At 49.7% G+C, this 14,932-nt stretch overlaps 4 protein-coding genes across 4 annotated transcripts; 2 read left to right on the plus strand and 2 right to left on the minus strand.

Annotated features, from left to right (window-relative positions):
* Positions 1-33: 33 nt before the first annotated feature.
* Positions 34-581, plus strand: MIND_01027800 (uncharacterized protein; the record flags this gene model as incomplete). Its single annotated transcript, XM_037366868.1, has 4 exons — positions 34-55; positions 109-201; positions 250-469; positions 515-581. 4 exons carry the CDS (start codon positions 34-36, stop codon positions 579-581), a joined length of 402 nt encoding a protein of 133 aa, XP_037216262.1.
* A 174-nt stretch (positions 582-755) lies between these two features.
* MIND_01027900 (uncharacterized protein) lies at positions 756-5,379 on the minus strand (the record flags this gene model as incomplete). The annotated part of the gene is made up of 15 exons (XM_037366869.1): positions 756-997; positions 1,044-1,254; positions 1,305-1,491; positions 1,539-1,646; positions 1,721-1,942; positions 1,992-2,246; positions 2,294-2,719; positions 2,768-2,865; positions 2,915-3,044; positions 3,090-3,276; positions 3,320-4,178; positions 4,224-4,341; positions 4,388-4,722; positions 4,776-5,173; positions 5,220-5,379. 15 exons carry the CDS (start codon positions 5,377-5,379, stop codon positions 756-758), a joined length of 3,936 nt encoding a protein of 1,311 aa, XP_037216263.1.
* Positions 5,380-5,441: 62 nt separating this feature from the next.
* Positions 5,442-5,800, plus strand: MIND_01028000 (Dolichol phosphate-mannose biosynthesis regulatory protein; the record flags this gene model as incomplete). Its single annotated transcript, XM_037366870.1, has 2 exons — positions 5,442-5,579; positions 5,624-5,800. The coding sequence occupies 2 exons, from the start codon at positions 5,442-5,444 to the stop codon at positions 5,798-5,800; spliced, it is 315 nt and encodes a 104-aa protein (XP_037216264.1).
* Positions 5,801-5,875: 75 nt separating this feature from the next.
* Positions 5,876-13,518, minus strand: MIND_01028100 (uncharacterized protein; the record flags this gene model as incomplete). The annotated part of the gene is made up of 22 exons (XM_037366871.1): positions 5,876-6,013; positions 6,063-6,212; positions 6,258-6,614; positions 6,666-6,893; positions 6,946-7,167; positions 7,213-7,343; positions 7,389-7,608; positions 7,656-7,797; positions 7,847-8,475; positions 8,526-8,614; positions 8,667-8,832; positions 8,880-9,018; positions 9,068-9,211; positions 9,265-9,480; positions 9,532-9,645; positions 9,689-10,110; positions 10,162-10,302; positions 10,355-10,675; positions 10,723-12,461; positions 12,511-12,709; positions 12,762-13,017; positions 13,073-13,518. 22 exons carry the CDS (start codon positions 13,516-13,518, stop codon positions 5,876-5,878), a joined length of 6,609 nt encoding a protein of 2,202 aa, XP_037216265.1.
* Between the last annotated feature and the right edge of the window lie 1,414 nt (positions 13,519-14,932).

The following is a 14,932-nucleotide window of genomic DNA, read 5'->3' on the forward strand; positions in this document are numbered from 1 at the left end:
TTTACTTTTTTGCTATTCTGTTCCGAAACCCCCATGGCGGCAGCCAGCATTCGAAGTGCGTTATAGGGCGAAACCCCCCCTTGCTACTTGCACTGATGGCGTATAAAGCGGTCGTTTTCTTAGCGATGGTGTTGGCGGTGGGGTTCCTGATGATAATACTGTCTTGCGTGCTCTGGCATAACTGGCTACCACTGCTCGTTGGTGCGTGTTGCGCCTCCAAATTTCCATCCATCTACTCACTTTTCGCAGCGCTGACGTTTGTCCTCGCCCCACTACCAAACGCCATCTTTGCCCATTGTGGCTCTGACGAGTTTTCTGCGAGCTACGATGGAGTCAACTCAGGCCCAGTCGATCTCGGCCGCTTCATTACTGCCATGATTGTCACGACCGGGTTCGCAATGCCAGTCGTGCTCGCCCATGCCCAAGTCATCCACAATGCTGCGTGTGTCATGTCCATTCTCGGGGGCGGGTATGTGGCTGTCATTGTTTGAGGCCCTTTTAACCTTCTCTCCAGCCTGGTCTATGGGACTATCCTCACCTATTCAGCGGCTTTCAGCCAAGAAGAGTCTGAATTCGACTAACTGTTGTCTGTGTCTGTGTCTGTGTTTAATAATGATACTGCGTGTACTTCTACCCCGCCCGCCGAGCGCGCCGCCCTTTCCCTCTCAATAGCAACAGGTTGCTCCTGGCCGCCGCGTGCGACCCACTTGCCAATGGTGGCCAACATCAGTCCATGTCATCAATAGGCCTCTTGATTAGCCTTCAGCCCGTACCATTGCGGTCAATCTTCCACTCCCCTTGCTCTCGGTTGACCCCACAATCTTGGCTTCCGCCGAAATCTCATACCGGCCATATGCGAGGAAGCATAAGCCCGTTTCAATCTCGCGTGATTCTCCGCTTTCCAGTCGCCCGATAGGCACTTCCCTGAAGAGCCCCTCAAAGACCACATCGGGCGACGATTGCAAGTCAAAGTCGAGCGTGAAAACCAGAGATGTCACTGGGAAAAAGTTCAGTTTCGGTTCAGCGATAAGAACAGAACGTACAGGAATGGTTCGTCACTTTCGTTCGCAGGTAGATGAATTCGCAGTATGGTGGGTGGTATTTACCAAGATGTGGTGCAAGAGGTTTCTTGTCAGTGTCTTGGTGATGTAGCGACATGGATATTGAGGCTGTCTCCGTTCGAAGAGTTTCAAGCATCGGAAGCGTCATTCGTTGTTGTCTCAAGGACAAATCGCCTGCCCTCGTTCCGCCAGCCTACATGATAATGTTAGGCACGGCCCACCGAGTGATCAAGCAAAACTAACCTCACGCCATCTGCCATGGATGCATTTAAATAGCTCTTCGCGGTACCAAAATAGCTCCCTTTGAGCCCTCTCTTGCTCTTTCGACAGCTTGGACTTGTTCACAACAAACTGTCGGTCTGACAGAGTAGGGATGGGCTGCGAGATATGATCTTCGGAAAGAATGAATTTCTTGATCGGGATAACCATTCTGAACAAGTCAGAAGTAGTCCACATATGCAGCCTAGAGAAACGCACCGAGAGGTGGAGCCTGGAGAAACTATTGTTGATGTTGTGCTACGTTGTTTGCCAGCACCTTCATAGAATGTCAGCGCGAATAGAACAGAGCTGATGGATATGACTTCCCTGCTTGAATCCGATCGAATGATACCTCGAAGGGCAAGCCGTATGTGTTGCGGACTTCAACGGAAAAAAGACACCAGCCAGCTTCGTTTCCACGATACTGCTCGTCAGGCTCGTCCAGGTCGGAAGGATATGATGTGAAGGGCAAGAGGTCCATTCCATGACATTCCAGCATGTGATAGACTGTGACCATGACTGGGTAAGATAATTGTCGAGTGTGGAACACGGATGGAGCAGGATCTAAGCCAGGTTTGGGTCGATTCACGTATGAATAAGATATGTGAATGGCGCCAGTAGTGCTAAGCAATGTTAACATGGGTGTCACTGCTAGAGCGAGTATGGACATACCAGCCAACTTTCCCGTAACAGTTGACATTTATGGTCAGCTTATGACCGGGAGGAATCTCTTTCGTGTCGTCTGTATTCCAAGAAAAGACGGGTCGGTGAAGCAGGTCGTATTCCGTCTCATACGTGTCAAAGACTGAAAGTTCGCCACTGGCGAGTGCTTGCTGACCAGGAGCAATGGTCGAATCATCAAAGACGAGTCGTAAGAAGTCAATTGGTAGCGGCGACACGTTTTCGAGAGTGATGCGGATGGTAGACCTGTGTGATGGTCAACGAGGATCCAAATAGTCAAAGCTATAACCTGCATTTCGCCATTATACATCATAACAGCACCGTGAGTAACCGAAGTCCTGCGTATTCTGAGTAGGGGCTGCTCGGGAACTACTGTATATTCGAGGAATTTCACAGCCGTCTTCGCCCCAGAACTCGTCAGTTGCCTACTTGAGCGTTTGTTTGCCTTTTCCCATGGGAAGCAATCAAGACCAGAGTACTTCGAACGGCCGACTTCGCATTCTAGTGCTGCCCGCTTACGAGAAATACGCTCTTCTTCCTCTCCAGTCGAGAGTGAAAGGGTAAATTCTCGTTTCTGACCCCCTGGTGCTTGTACACGGCACCCGCGGACGACCAAAGAGCCTGTCTCGGTCGCTTTCCCAGTCAGGGTTACTGCATGGAATGATGTGGCCGGTAAGAGCACCCGGATCGGTTTTGAGTCGAAAGCAACACCAGACGTGCTGTCGATCTAATATCAGATACCGACGAGAGCACGTGATCGTACTGACCTGAGGGATAACGATTGGATTTCCAGATCAAAGACGTATGGATTCTTCAGCACAACTACGAATTCAAGTGACTCGTTTTGTACAACAAGTGTTTTTCCCTGCGTGAAACCTTAGAGCGTACCAGCACAGACACCAATTCCTCCTTACCTGACCCATAACCCGTCGCGGATTATACAAAAAAGGGTCTGTTCCCCCAGTCAGAATGGGAGCAATATCGGACGTCCTCGGCTGGAGTGCAGAAAGTGGCTTTTCTATCGGTAGTCGCACCAAAGGCAGCCTAGCAGAATGAGGAATGGCATTAGGGTTCAGACAATCAACGTACGACGAAATGTTAATGCTGACTATGGGTTTACCAGACCAATATTCAACAGATCGTGTGTCACCTCGTCGGTGTGCTGTCATAAGAGCCCGTGCAGAGGTTGCATATAGGTGATATTGGTCTGCGGGGGCAAGTACGGCCTGCAGCGTCTTCAATGACGCGAGCGCATATTGAGCAACTGCAAGATAATCTACACAGGTTAGCTAATTAATAGAAAAAAAATGGATGCACACCTGGCAGAGCTTCCGCGACAGCAACCGCTTCTCTCACAACCCCGACCTGTAATTCTGGCCACCCATATGGTTCCATGAATTCTGTTGCCATGTCTTCCTCGATACTAGTAGGGGCGCTGGGCTCGTTTTCGGCGGCTTCCGTTGGATTTTCGATCATTTGGACCGCGTCGAGATTGATGCCCAGAGTTCGACAGATATATTTCAAGAGTTTGAGGATGCTCTCATTGCCGTCAACATTTTCTGTAAAGCGAACGCCAACATTTCCTCGTTGACTACCCGAGTTGGAGTTGAAGCCTTGAATGCCAAGACCTGGGGGTAATGGAACACTCGAAAGTCTCGAAAAGCCATCTTCTTCCCTGCCACAAACGATGAGGTCCAATATGCAGCCAAGCACTTCCCTGAGGATATATGCTTCTTTACGACGATAGCCCAGACAGGCATATAGACTTGCTGTACTCTCCAGAATACCGATCCGTTCCCGAGCGCCGAGATGCAGAAGCCATGGGCCATGGACCTGAGTCAGCACGGTGGAAATGGTGGCTCGACTGATGCCCGATAGTGAGCTTAATCGTTCCAAATCCGCCCATGAAGCAAGCCCTTCCGTAGAAATAGTTGGCGGGAGGTAGGGTGTAGGCCCGGGTTGAAGCATTGTGCCAAAGGCCAAAGGGCCCCAGCCCTTTGCAGACCATACGGAGAAGAGAAGCGATGCTTGCCGCAGGACAGCGCGACAGTAAAGATAAGAGAGGAGGGAGTAGTTATGTTCTCCATCGACTGGCGTTCGATGATATAATGTTACAGCTTGAGAAAGCTTCTCCATTACATCAGCCCATGGCTCTCTCAGAGCGGAGGTCGAAGTGTTCTGCTAGTTGTCAGAGACTTCAACGAGAGAGAACGATAAGCGCACTAAGCCTTGGCCTGTGGCCCAAGCTTGTATGATGGTGACGGTTGCTTGACCCTCTAATGTTGCAGCTTGCCAGATTGCGTCGGAGGACGACTTGAAGATCTGCATCGCTTCGTTATACCTTGACAATGTTTGAGCTGGTCACGATTTAACGGAGGGACACTGACCAGACGTCGGCCTCCTCAGTTCTCCCGGCTAGCAAATAAAAATCGCCCAGTACCTTGAACAGCCTTCCATGCGATGAAGCCACTCCAATACTACTCAGCCGCTTCTTGGCAGGCGGCACACTGAGAGTTTGTTGTCGGAAACTGGTTGAGGTGCGCTTTACCACTGCGGATGGGTATTGATGCTTGGTGTCTAAAACGCCTTGCGCCGGAATCGGAGGCAATGAATCCCGCCTCTTGCCATTATCAAGGGGTAAAGCGAGGTCTGACGGGGGCAGCATTGGCATCAGAGCAGAATTAAGATGCTCATTGCCTGCGGGACTTTCTAATCCAGCCACCTGGTTGGGGTTCAACAAACGAAGACGCGGAAAGAAATCAGCAACGAGCTCACAAGCGTGCCGAATTCACCCAAAACATGGGAGCACAAGTCGCCGAGCAGGGTTCCGATATAAAGTTTCTTGTTGCCCATCATACTTGGGATAACGACAAGGCCGGGGAGATTGTCGCCAAGATTGACGTTTGTGTTACCCTCGCCTTCCTCGAATACGAAACAATTTTTGGCTAGCGGATACATCCCTCCGCCAGGGAAGATGTCAAGAAGAGAGGCATTGAACTCCCCCAGTACGTCCGCAAGAGAATCGGTTTTGGAGCAGGCGGAAATTCCGATGACGGCCAGCGGAAAGTGAGAAGGTCGGAGGAGGGATAATGGGAGATGCGAGTGTGGAGGTGGGTGTGTAGGAAAGCTTAGATGTAGATAGCCAGTTGATAATGGACTTGGCATAAACCGCGCTATACGGTGGTCAGACTGGATAGCCATAGAGAATAGAGAACTCACCTTTCTCGTCCTTGGTGTCGGCCGGAATGTCACCAAGACGGATCGCATCGAAGGACCTGAGCTCGGAGGAATAGCGGTTGAAGGAGGACTGGGAAATATTGCCAACGGGCACAAGAAGTATTCGGACCTGCGCCAGAGAAGCAAATGAGTGGGTATCCATTCTGGGCAGGAGGGAGAGACGGAGAGCGCGTCACATCATTTCGCGCTTCTTGCTTTTGCACCATGGCAAGTATTGACGAAGCTTTGACGTGTAATCGCTCATTCTTTCTTAAGGGAACCAGCGATAAACTTCTTGGTGGCTCGATGCTGCTGGCGGCAGCTGTGGTATTTACCTACTACACTATGTGGGCCATGCTTCTGGTGAGACTGTCTCTTTTTCAGAGTCGCTAGCTAAGCGCAGTCAGCCCTTCTTCGATCCTACCAGCGAAATACACGCATATTTCCCCAGTAGAGAATGGGCTGTACGAATTCCAGCTTTCATCCTTGTTGTTGGCATTTCAGCTATTGGCGCGTTTGTCGGGTCTACTGTGTTGAAAGAACAACGGAAGCGAGCGAAACAGGCGCGTATGCGAGCAGCTTAGTTGTGAGTAGCCATTATGCTGTCAACGTCACTAAAAACCACTACAGATTGTCCGTGTACTTGTATTCCATTAGCTTCATCCACTTGTTCCCCTCGTCGTCAAAACCCGCATCTTCTCAGTGGCCACCAGCTCTTTCCCTGCCTGCTGGACTAATATATCCAAGTCCACGGCATCTCCAACAGGCTCCGATAAAGTTTTGGCCGTTCGAGTGAGCTGAAACGCGTTGAAGTAAATGCGGCAGAGCCTGCAAAGGACCACCAACCTTGCTCATTGCCGAATCTTGGCCACCATGGGAACGTAAACGGTTCAAAACGGCTATCTGGAACTGTGTCTCCAATGCAAGTGGACTACGCAAACCTCGCAAGAACAAGAACAAGTCAGCAATCGTCCCCCAAATCAACGAGGCAATGGTCTGTAATAATAGTCAGCTTCACCCGAATGTCACTTCATGTTTTACCATGGATAGCCCAAGATGCAGGTCCCCTTCTAACGTCGTCATCATTGCTTCTAACGGCGGCCACAATTCATTCCAGACCATGAAAAACGTCGCATTGCTCCCTTCGTCACTTGTTGCCCTTTTTTGCGCTAACAGCAACCAGAGTTTGATTGCGATGTAGGCATGGTTGATGTCTGCTGTCGCCGCTTCAAGGCCAGCGCTGGACTGAGAATACGGACGAAGGATGTTGTGATGTAAACTTGCGAGTGGCTCGAAGATTTCGAACATTGGTCGGACATGTTGGTCAGAACTGTCGAGCAGGACGGCGAGAACCATCAGATTCCACGAACGCATCCCCAATCCTAATCTACTGACTCGCTGCCATCAAGGTTCAGTTGGACTGCAATTCTGACTGAAGCAAATACGCACATCACCAGGGTCAGCTATCTTACTGAAGATGGAGCGATTGATTGCGGCAGCTTGAAGAATCATCTTCCCAACGGCCAAAGAGGCGGTGAAGTCGTTTTCGGATCGAATGTCAGTCCAGATATGGTTGTGTAGATAGTGTAGCCCGTGTTCGACGATATTCTGAACCTCTGCGGGGTGCGTAGAAGCCAGCGTTGTAGAGCCAATGTGATCGAGTGGCTCGCCAATTACCTAGCTCGTGTCAACGGTCGAAGAAAAATCCAACGCCAAGTGGAAATAATACCTCAAGAAGCGCTCTGACCGTCCCAGACGGTGTGCGATTTTTCAACCGAAGCGCGTCTGTCAGAATCTCGAATAGCGTGGCAATAATTGGAGCTGTCTCGCTGAGATGCGTCTTGCGTTGCAAACTTGCAGTGACATGGAGGAGTCGAGAGATATGAGACGCCTCGACATTCAGTCTCAATAAAATGTTTCGAAGTATGGTGTCCGCACAGATAAGCAGCTCCTATTCAGCGGTCAGATAAAGAAGAGCATCAATTCTGATTCGCACCCGACTATTAGGCTTATTATGCTGTATCAGAAGAGCTGGAATGCCAAGTAGCGGGGCGGGCTCTATCACACTTCCCTCATGAGCAAGATCAGCGACTCGCCGAGCGATAGCCAAGAGTTGTTGACCAGCGACTGTAAACACGTCAGTGATGGTGACTGGAAGCAACTTGCACTAACCCCGCATAAGGTCTGCGCTGTACCCCTGATGGTGCACAATCTCGACAAATGTCTCCAAATTGTTCAGAAAATTCTGCATCGTGGTATGGTCATTGTCGGGACCCTGAGACAGTAAACCCCGCATCAGGACATCGCGGAGACTTTCGGATTGAGGAGCGAGTCGCGCTTTCGCGTCAGTGATCTCTTTGAAAACAAGTAAGACGTCTTTATCCAATCGTCGCTGAAAGAAATCAAGATGACCACCTGTTTCTAAAATGGTAATCTGACCTTGAATAGACTCGAGATGAAGCCTGTGCGCTCGTATTGTGTGATGCTGTATTCCACGAAGGATTTAGCTTGGGACACGAGTGCATCCTGTGTGTTGTGACTTTGAAGCATGACCAGTTTAGAAACTTGCTCGATTGAGGTACTAGTTGTTTGTCAAGAGCGGACGAGCCCGTCCAGATAACAGTACGCACTAAAGGACAGTTCCAATATAGGCTGGCCAGCGTTTAATGAACGCCTGAGTTGCCGACAGTGCGAGCTGTCGAACCTCATAGCTCACATCTTCTAACATCAGGTCCAATGCACGCAAAACAGCTCGACGAAGGACTGGTTGTAAGTGCTTCATGCTCCTGTGATCGAAGTCGTGCTTGTAGATAATAACCCCCAGCGACTCGACAAGACTTTTCAAAGTCAATACAGGCAGTAAATGCAGCTCTCCTGTGCAAAAAAGGTTGAATGTTACGTCTACCAGAGTGGATCCCACGAGATATGTTTGCTCTTTGATCACGTGCGCAGAGTCTAGCACAGGCAGAAGCTCGTTGAGACAAGGAAGTATTGTGTCCGGAACCGCCTGAGCATCGCCAAAAAAGACATCGATTCCTCGCGCAGTCGACGAAGGCGTCACCGTGACATCAGCAAATCCTAGCGCCTTCACAAATGAAGCCTTGATCTTTTGGATGGTGAACCAGTCAATAGGTATACCATCCGCAATCATCTGAAGGCTGAGTAATAGTAAGGAACTTCGAAGAATGGCCATGCTTGCATCTGTATTTGTTGATTGCACGCCTACTTCATCTTTTGAGGATGCTAGGCCATAAAGGGACTAGGGAAATTAACGCTTGTCTCAACTAAGGGAAGGCGAACATGGCATACCAGGTGGGCTGATACCGCAGCTGTGGCGGTGTGGTCGGCTTCTTCTTCTTCTTCCGACAAAGCATCGACAAGCACGTCCCATGAGAGAACTGTCTCTTAGCATAAGAAAAGAGCCAGAATTCGATGAAAACATAGACCAACCTTGCCACTGGGGAAAGTAAGGCCTGAGCTGGATCAGGAAAGACGCCAGTTTCACGCGCTCGGCAATAGGCATTGACATGGATTCGACCCAACACTGCGAGATCGATTCAAGGTGGGCAGGAAGGAGGCCTGATGCAAAGGTATCAACGACGACACGGATTTCTTCCTAATTCACATGTCAGATCGACAGGTCAGACCGTTAGTATTACTTACTTTCTCGTCAGTCCACAGAGCAAAAAAGAATCGGTAAAAGACTTCGATGATGCTGGAGCGCCATTGACGTCCTTCGACATAAAATGCAGGGCTCGTAACGTCCAAGACAATGCGGAAGAGACGACTAACGCCTAGAAGGCTGGAATACGGATTCAGTCTCTGCTAGATGACGGGTTAAAACAACGGACCGCATTTCCCATTCGACGGCGGGTAGCAACGAGTCATGCAGTAGCTCTTGAAATGGTTGAGAGTCTACAAGCACCACCCGCAGAAGAAATGAAGTCCGTATTGAATGGATGTCGTGCCGTTGAATACCATAAAACTGCCATGCACTGCAAATTAGACCAAATTTGAGATCAAGTGAATTTTGAGAGCTGGACAATACCATTTTGCCAACATCCGTCCATTTCTTAGGATGAAATTATCGACTTCATATGATTCCAGGTAAGGAGAGTCGTTGAGGAATGCATTGAGAAATTTTGCTGCGATGGAAATGACTTCTTCGTTGTTGGCAGTGATGTAGGCTTCTAGTGCACTCAAAAGTTCGTGATGAATGACAATCGGATCTGTTACTACACCAGTCCGAACGTTGATTCGGCGACTGTCGCGGTCACGTGACATCAACAATCAAGTGGTTCGTCGGTTCACTCACCGCGAGGGAAGTTTAGCGACTTCAGGTTCTAATAGGAGGTTTAGATCAGAAGCATTCTTTCGATCACCGAACAAAACCAAGCATGCAGCCAGGGATTTTCGAACGAATGTTATTCTACGTCACATTAGAGGTGAAGAAAGTTTAGAGGCCAACTTACACTGAGGGGACATCGGCTTCAGCAGCGAGACAATGCAGTATTTTTTTCATCTGTGCAGAGTGAAGCCTGGAGATCGCTGTCTGAAGTGAGTTTCGATTGGTCGTCCTCAACCAGCTCGATGCTAAGATAGCGTCTACGAGGTGAATTGCGTCTGACAGCGGCGCATCGAATTCAACAGCTGCAGCTGAAAAGCGCTCGAAGATTGCTAGAGGAACGTTTACCCCCGAATTGGCAAAGACTAACAGTCGTTTTAAGCCTTCCGAGAACCGATCAGCGGATGATGCCCCGTCCATCACAACTCGCCACGGATCAAAATGAGACGACGCATCAGTAGGGCCATCAGCGGCAAGCTCCATAGCCATACTGAACCGTTGAGAGGGATCGTTCTCGCGAGGGAACAGCCTATGGAGAGAGGTCATATTCTAAACGGACATCAGGTCACGTGTGTAATCCCTTGAAGGAGTCTTACCAACCTCACGGACAACATCGACAAGTGAAATATGTTCAAGCCATCGTAGAAGCCAAGATTCAGACACATCGGGTGGTGCACCAGTTGATTGCGCGACACGGATTATAGCCCGCAACAATCTATCCGCATCCTCTGCGTCCTTCACCTGATACCATTGTCAGTCAAGGCCGCTGGAAGCTGAAAAATCAAATGGTAACCAGCTGTGTCACGTTTGAAAGAGTTGGAACGTCGAGATGTACTCCATTTTTCTTGGAAAGCTCCTCGCAAATTTCGTAGACGACAGTCGTGTACAGAGCGGAATCTTGGAGATGCAGTTCGAAAAGCCACTTAGCAGCATAACGGTTTTGTAAGGCGCGCCTCGAGGTGACGTAATCTCCACCAGTGTTGCCAACATTTGCGCCGGTGGCTCGAGACGATGCATTTGTAGGCCAAGGGCTAGGATCTGAGGAGGGGCGGATGCCCGGTAATGGCCGTTGCTTGGCTAGATAGTCGCGCAGAATAATACCAAGGTAATCGTCCTGTGAATGATGTCAAAAGACATCAAGACGACTGAAAATAAACTCACTTCTGCGAAAATCCAAGTGAGAACTATCCTGGTCAACCGTGTCACAATATATTCGGTAAACATCCCGTTTGGCCATAGCTTTCGAACGAGAAGTAGGAAACCCGCCTCATTGACCGACAGATCGAGGTCCGTCAGACAAGCTTCCACAGCAGCTACTAGTGTTTCTACATTGGTAGAAAGGTCGAGGCCCAGAGGAAGGGGGAAGGAGCAAACAGAATCCTGGTTCAACGACTTAACGTCAGTGTCGAAGAAACCAAGATGGAATATGTGTTTTAGGAACAGCTGAGCAGCCGCGTCCGAGTGAATGGTAAACTCATATCCAAGAATGTTGCGGAGATGTGCCAAGTTGACCAATTCAAAGGGGTGGAGCACGTGCACAGCATCATCTTGCTCGATGTCTGCGACGTTCAAAAAATTGCCTTGGGCAACGGGGAGGGGATATGGGGCTTTGATCGTACTGGCAATGAATGCTAAAGTTGACCAAGTATAGGCCAGTCCGTGAGGAGAAGGCTGTTGTTTTCCTGTATCAAGGTAGTCGGCAAACGCCATAGAAATGCGAAGGGATGAGGGCTCAAGCAGAAGGTCGTTACACGCGGATAACACCGTGTTCAATTCGAAAGGCGTGACACTACGGCCCTTGCCTAATACCTCGATGGAACCACTCGACACTCCGTTCGTCAACAGTTCCCACTGAGTCCACAACATGGCAGAGAGCAGTGAAATCTCTTCGTAGGACCGTGTGGCAAGTTGCGCTGCACTAAGGTCAAGAACATCGCCGTAGTGTTCGCGACAGGACTGTCGTAGATCAGACCATTGTATTGACATCGTTTTGGGGTCGACAACGTTGGCAGAACCGTAACAACGCGATGGTCGCTGTTGAGACTCGAGACAGCTGGAATGTGCGAACTGAGAGCATGAGACACATGCAAGTCCTTGTCTTGTGCAACCCCATAGCGGTTTGCGACATAGACAACATAGACATAGGGTGAAGATATTGACTTGTTGGAAAGAATGCCCATGCATATGAACTTGTTCATCCCTCCGACTGGAAAGTACCGGGGAGAATCGGAATGTTGCAATACGCTGAACATCTTTATTGGTGGAGTACTGCACAACCGCGCTGCCTTCTGGGTAATCGTAGCACCCGAAATGGACTGTGCAGAAGCAATGTGTACATGCTAGGCCGAACCCTTCGATATACGAAGAGCAAGAGTGACATTTTGCCTGAGATAACCCAGCGGAGAGGGGGTTTTGAGAAGAATAGAAGTGCCATGGCGTGAATTGATGAGTATATGGATGGTCTCTGGCCAAAGATGGGTTCGCTGAAAGCGCTTTGGCGACAACGAAATGACCGAATGCTTGAGGCCATATCGTTGAGAGAAGGCGGAGCGCTGATCGTCGTGCATGAGTGTGGTATGCAACAACCTCTAAGACGTCCAGATATGCGTCCGGTTTGGCGGCAACGATAAGTTGAACCAGACGGTTATATCGATGAATCACATCCGTGCGCACTTCTTCTTGTGCTACAGACTCCAAGACAGCAGCAATCAGCGGAGGAACTATAGCTGCGAGGGAATATATTGCTTGCGATTGAAATGGGGCAGTTCCAGAGCGCAAATTAACGATGTCCACGGGGGTCCACGGCACCCAGCCATACGGATTGGTGACACTTGTCCCAGCTCCTTCGTCGGCAGCTGAATCAACGGTGATGGATATGGCAGCAGGAGCGACATCGACATCTGCAAAACCTGGCTCAGGTGGCGAAACTATGGGAAGATCCAGACAAACCGTCTCCGAAAGGCTGTTTTGGGGAGTTCTGACCGCGTAGTCTTGCGAGGTCCTCCAGGATGTAGCGGATGACGCCGTCTTCGAAAAAAGCCAGGAGTCGAACATGCATGCTTCTTGGGAAGGTATTAAATGCCGGTATTAAAGCAAGACCAATATCGGAGACGACCTTGGCATCATGACGATAGATGCTCAAGAGGTACTAGAAGACGCAGCAGGGCTGAGATAGGAAGGTGAAAGGGAAGGCGACATACCAAAGCAACATCTAGGACGACCGCTTGGAGCGCATTAGGGGGGCGAAGTGGACCTGGATCCCGTATTTGAAACCGACAGTCTTCGAGAATTACGGAGGAAAGCACTGAGATGCACTGAGAGAGTAGATCGGGTGCTGAGTTGGGATGATTCGCAGGCGAAGGTGAACGGGAACGCCTTCCTGATGGCTGAAGACTATTTCTATTACGAGATAGTCGAAATGGGGACTTGCTGATAGAACGAGTTTTCGGCACTGCGCTAGAGTGTTGGAGATTCACAGGAGGATAATCAGTTCAATGAAATTGCAACATACCCTTTCTCGTCGAAAAGACCAGTAAATATGTGTAGAACGTGCCTCAATTGAACCATGAGACCTAAAGTGGGCTCTGGACTGAAAACGTGGCCGTCATCATCCTCGTCTTCCTCCTCCAAAGTGGAAGGTGAAAGAATTTCATGCTCCATTCGTCCTTGGCGTAGTTTGACCGCACCGCGAACGGTTTGAGCAATCGCAGCAAGACTATTGCTCGAAGATTCGCCTCTTGTCATGGAAATGTCGTAGACAGAAGGGGGAAGAGGTCGGTTCGTCAGTTGATTAAGGACATGACCAAGTAAAGTGCGAGATTCCTCGGGCCGGGGAGCAGATGCTGGTTTGTGGAGAGGGGATGGTGGTACATTGTCCAGCAGAGGACTGGAAGGTGCGGATAATAGGATAGAACTATTTCCACCAGATGTTACGAGCGGTGGCGGCCTCACCGACATGATTGTTGGCGCGGCCAAGCGCGTGACGCGATACGTCACATCGCCTAAATTTGGACTAGCTAATGCCTCCCAAAGTCGAAGTTCTCATTACCCGCCCACCAAACTTTGAACCTTCACACTATAAATCTTTCCCCGTATCCCGCAAAAAACATTCGATGCCCAAAAAACCAATTACGGGCAATAACAAATCATCCACCTCCTCTCAGAACCGCCGACCGAAATCTACGGAATCCAAGGTCAAGCAACACCGAGCACAAAGAGATGCCTCTCAGAAGAAGAAGAATAAGCTTTCATTGTTGGAAGAGTTGAAAAGTGAGTAGCCCCTCTAGATCCGCCACTTTCATTTATCCTCGCCACCGCCGCAGGAAAGCGAAAGGGTCTTGATACGGGTCCCAAAAGAGAAGAGGAGCAATATGCGTCTGCCAGCGATACCGACAGTCTCTTCTCTGCTAGCGACTCTGAATCAGACTTTATCGAGGAGGACGGACAGGTTGCAGTGTTGCCAAAGGAGTTCCAAGCGCAAGACCATCTTTCGCTGCAAATCAAAAAGGTGGTCCAATTCTTTGTTCATGTTGCCGTTCGCCCACCGGCAGAGCGGCAAGCTTTCATGAGTAGAATGCTGCAAAGTGCGTTTACCTCGTTTAGGAGTTATCTCTGGTTGTGACGATCTATCCCTTCAGCCGATGAATATTTCTCGATTCCACTAAAAAATCTCCGGCGGCGGACGTCTAGTCTTGCTGAAACCATCAAATCACTCCGGTGGACCCCAGAGCTATGCAAGCGACTTGTCGAGCGTCATGAGCTGGAATTGGAACCAACGGTAAACAGGACGGTTTCGAAAATATGCGATGCCTGCAACAAAGAGAATAAAAATCATTGTCGAGTGGCGTTGTTGGGTGGCTTCAAGTATGAGAAAATGGGTTTCGAGGTAACCAAGCCTGTAATGGAGGGGAAATGGTCAACCAATCATACCCTCTAGGAACCGCCGCAGAAGGCCAGGAAACCGTCTACGCACACGTTTGGTCCGTTTTGCGCTCAACGCATACAAGCCTACCACGCCCTCTGTCACTGGGAGGTATCATGGCAAGCTCTTCGTCCCTTGCAGTCATTGATGTGACCTCTTAGTACCATCTCTTCTCCTCCATCCGAAATGAAGTGAACCAACTGCATGAAGCAGCTCAAGGCAAGCGAATTGTGAATGATCGCGACATGGCCGTTCGTATAGACTATGAAAGCCTTGGGGCACCAAAGGATCTGCAGGTAAGCTTGGTGCTACACATCACTTGTTGAATCCACTAAACCTTGATCAGGATGCGGTCAGATTACTGATCTCGAGAATGGGCATTGTCTGATCTACTTTGTTTAGGATGCTATCACCGAATGGTTGGTGGAGAGGCAGTTCGTGAAAGTCGAG

This window comes from Mycena indigotica (genome assembly GCF_014461135.1).
Source record: "Mycena indigotica strain 171206Taipei chromosome Unknown Mind.scaff0009, whole genome shotgun sequence".
Classification (NCBI taxonomy): Eukaryota; Fungi; Basidiomycota; class Agaricomycetes; order Agaricales; family Mycenaceae; genus Mycena; species Mycena indigotica.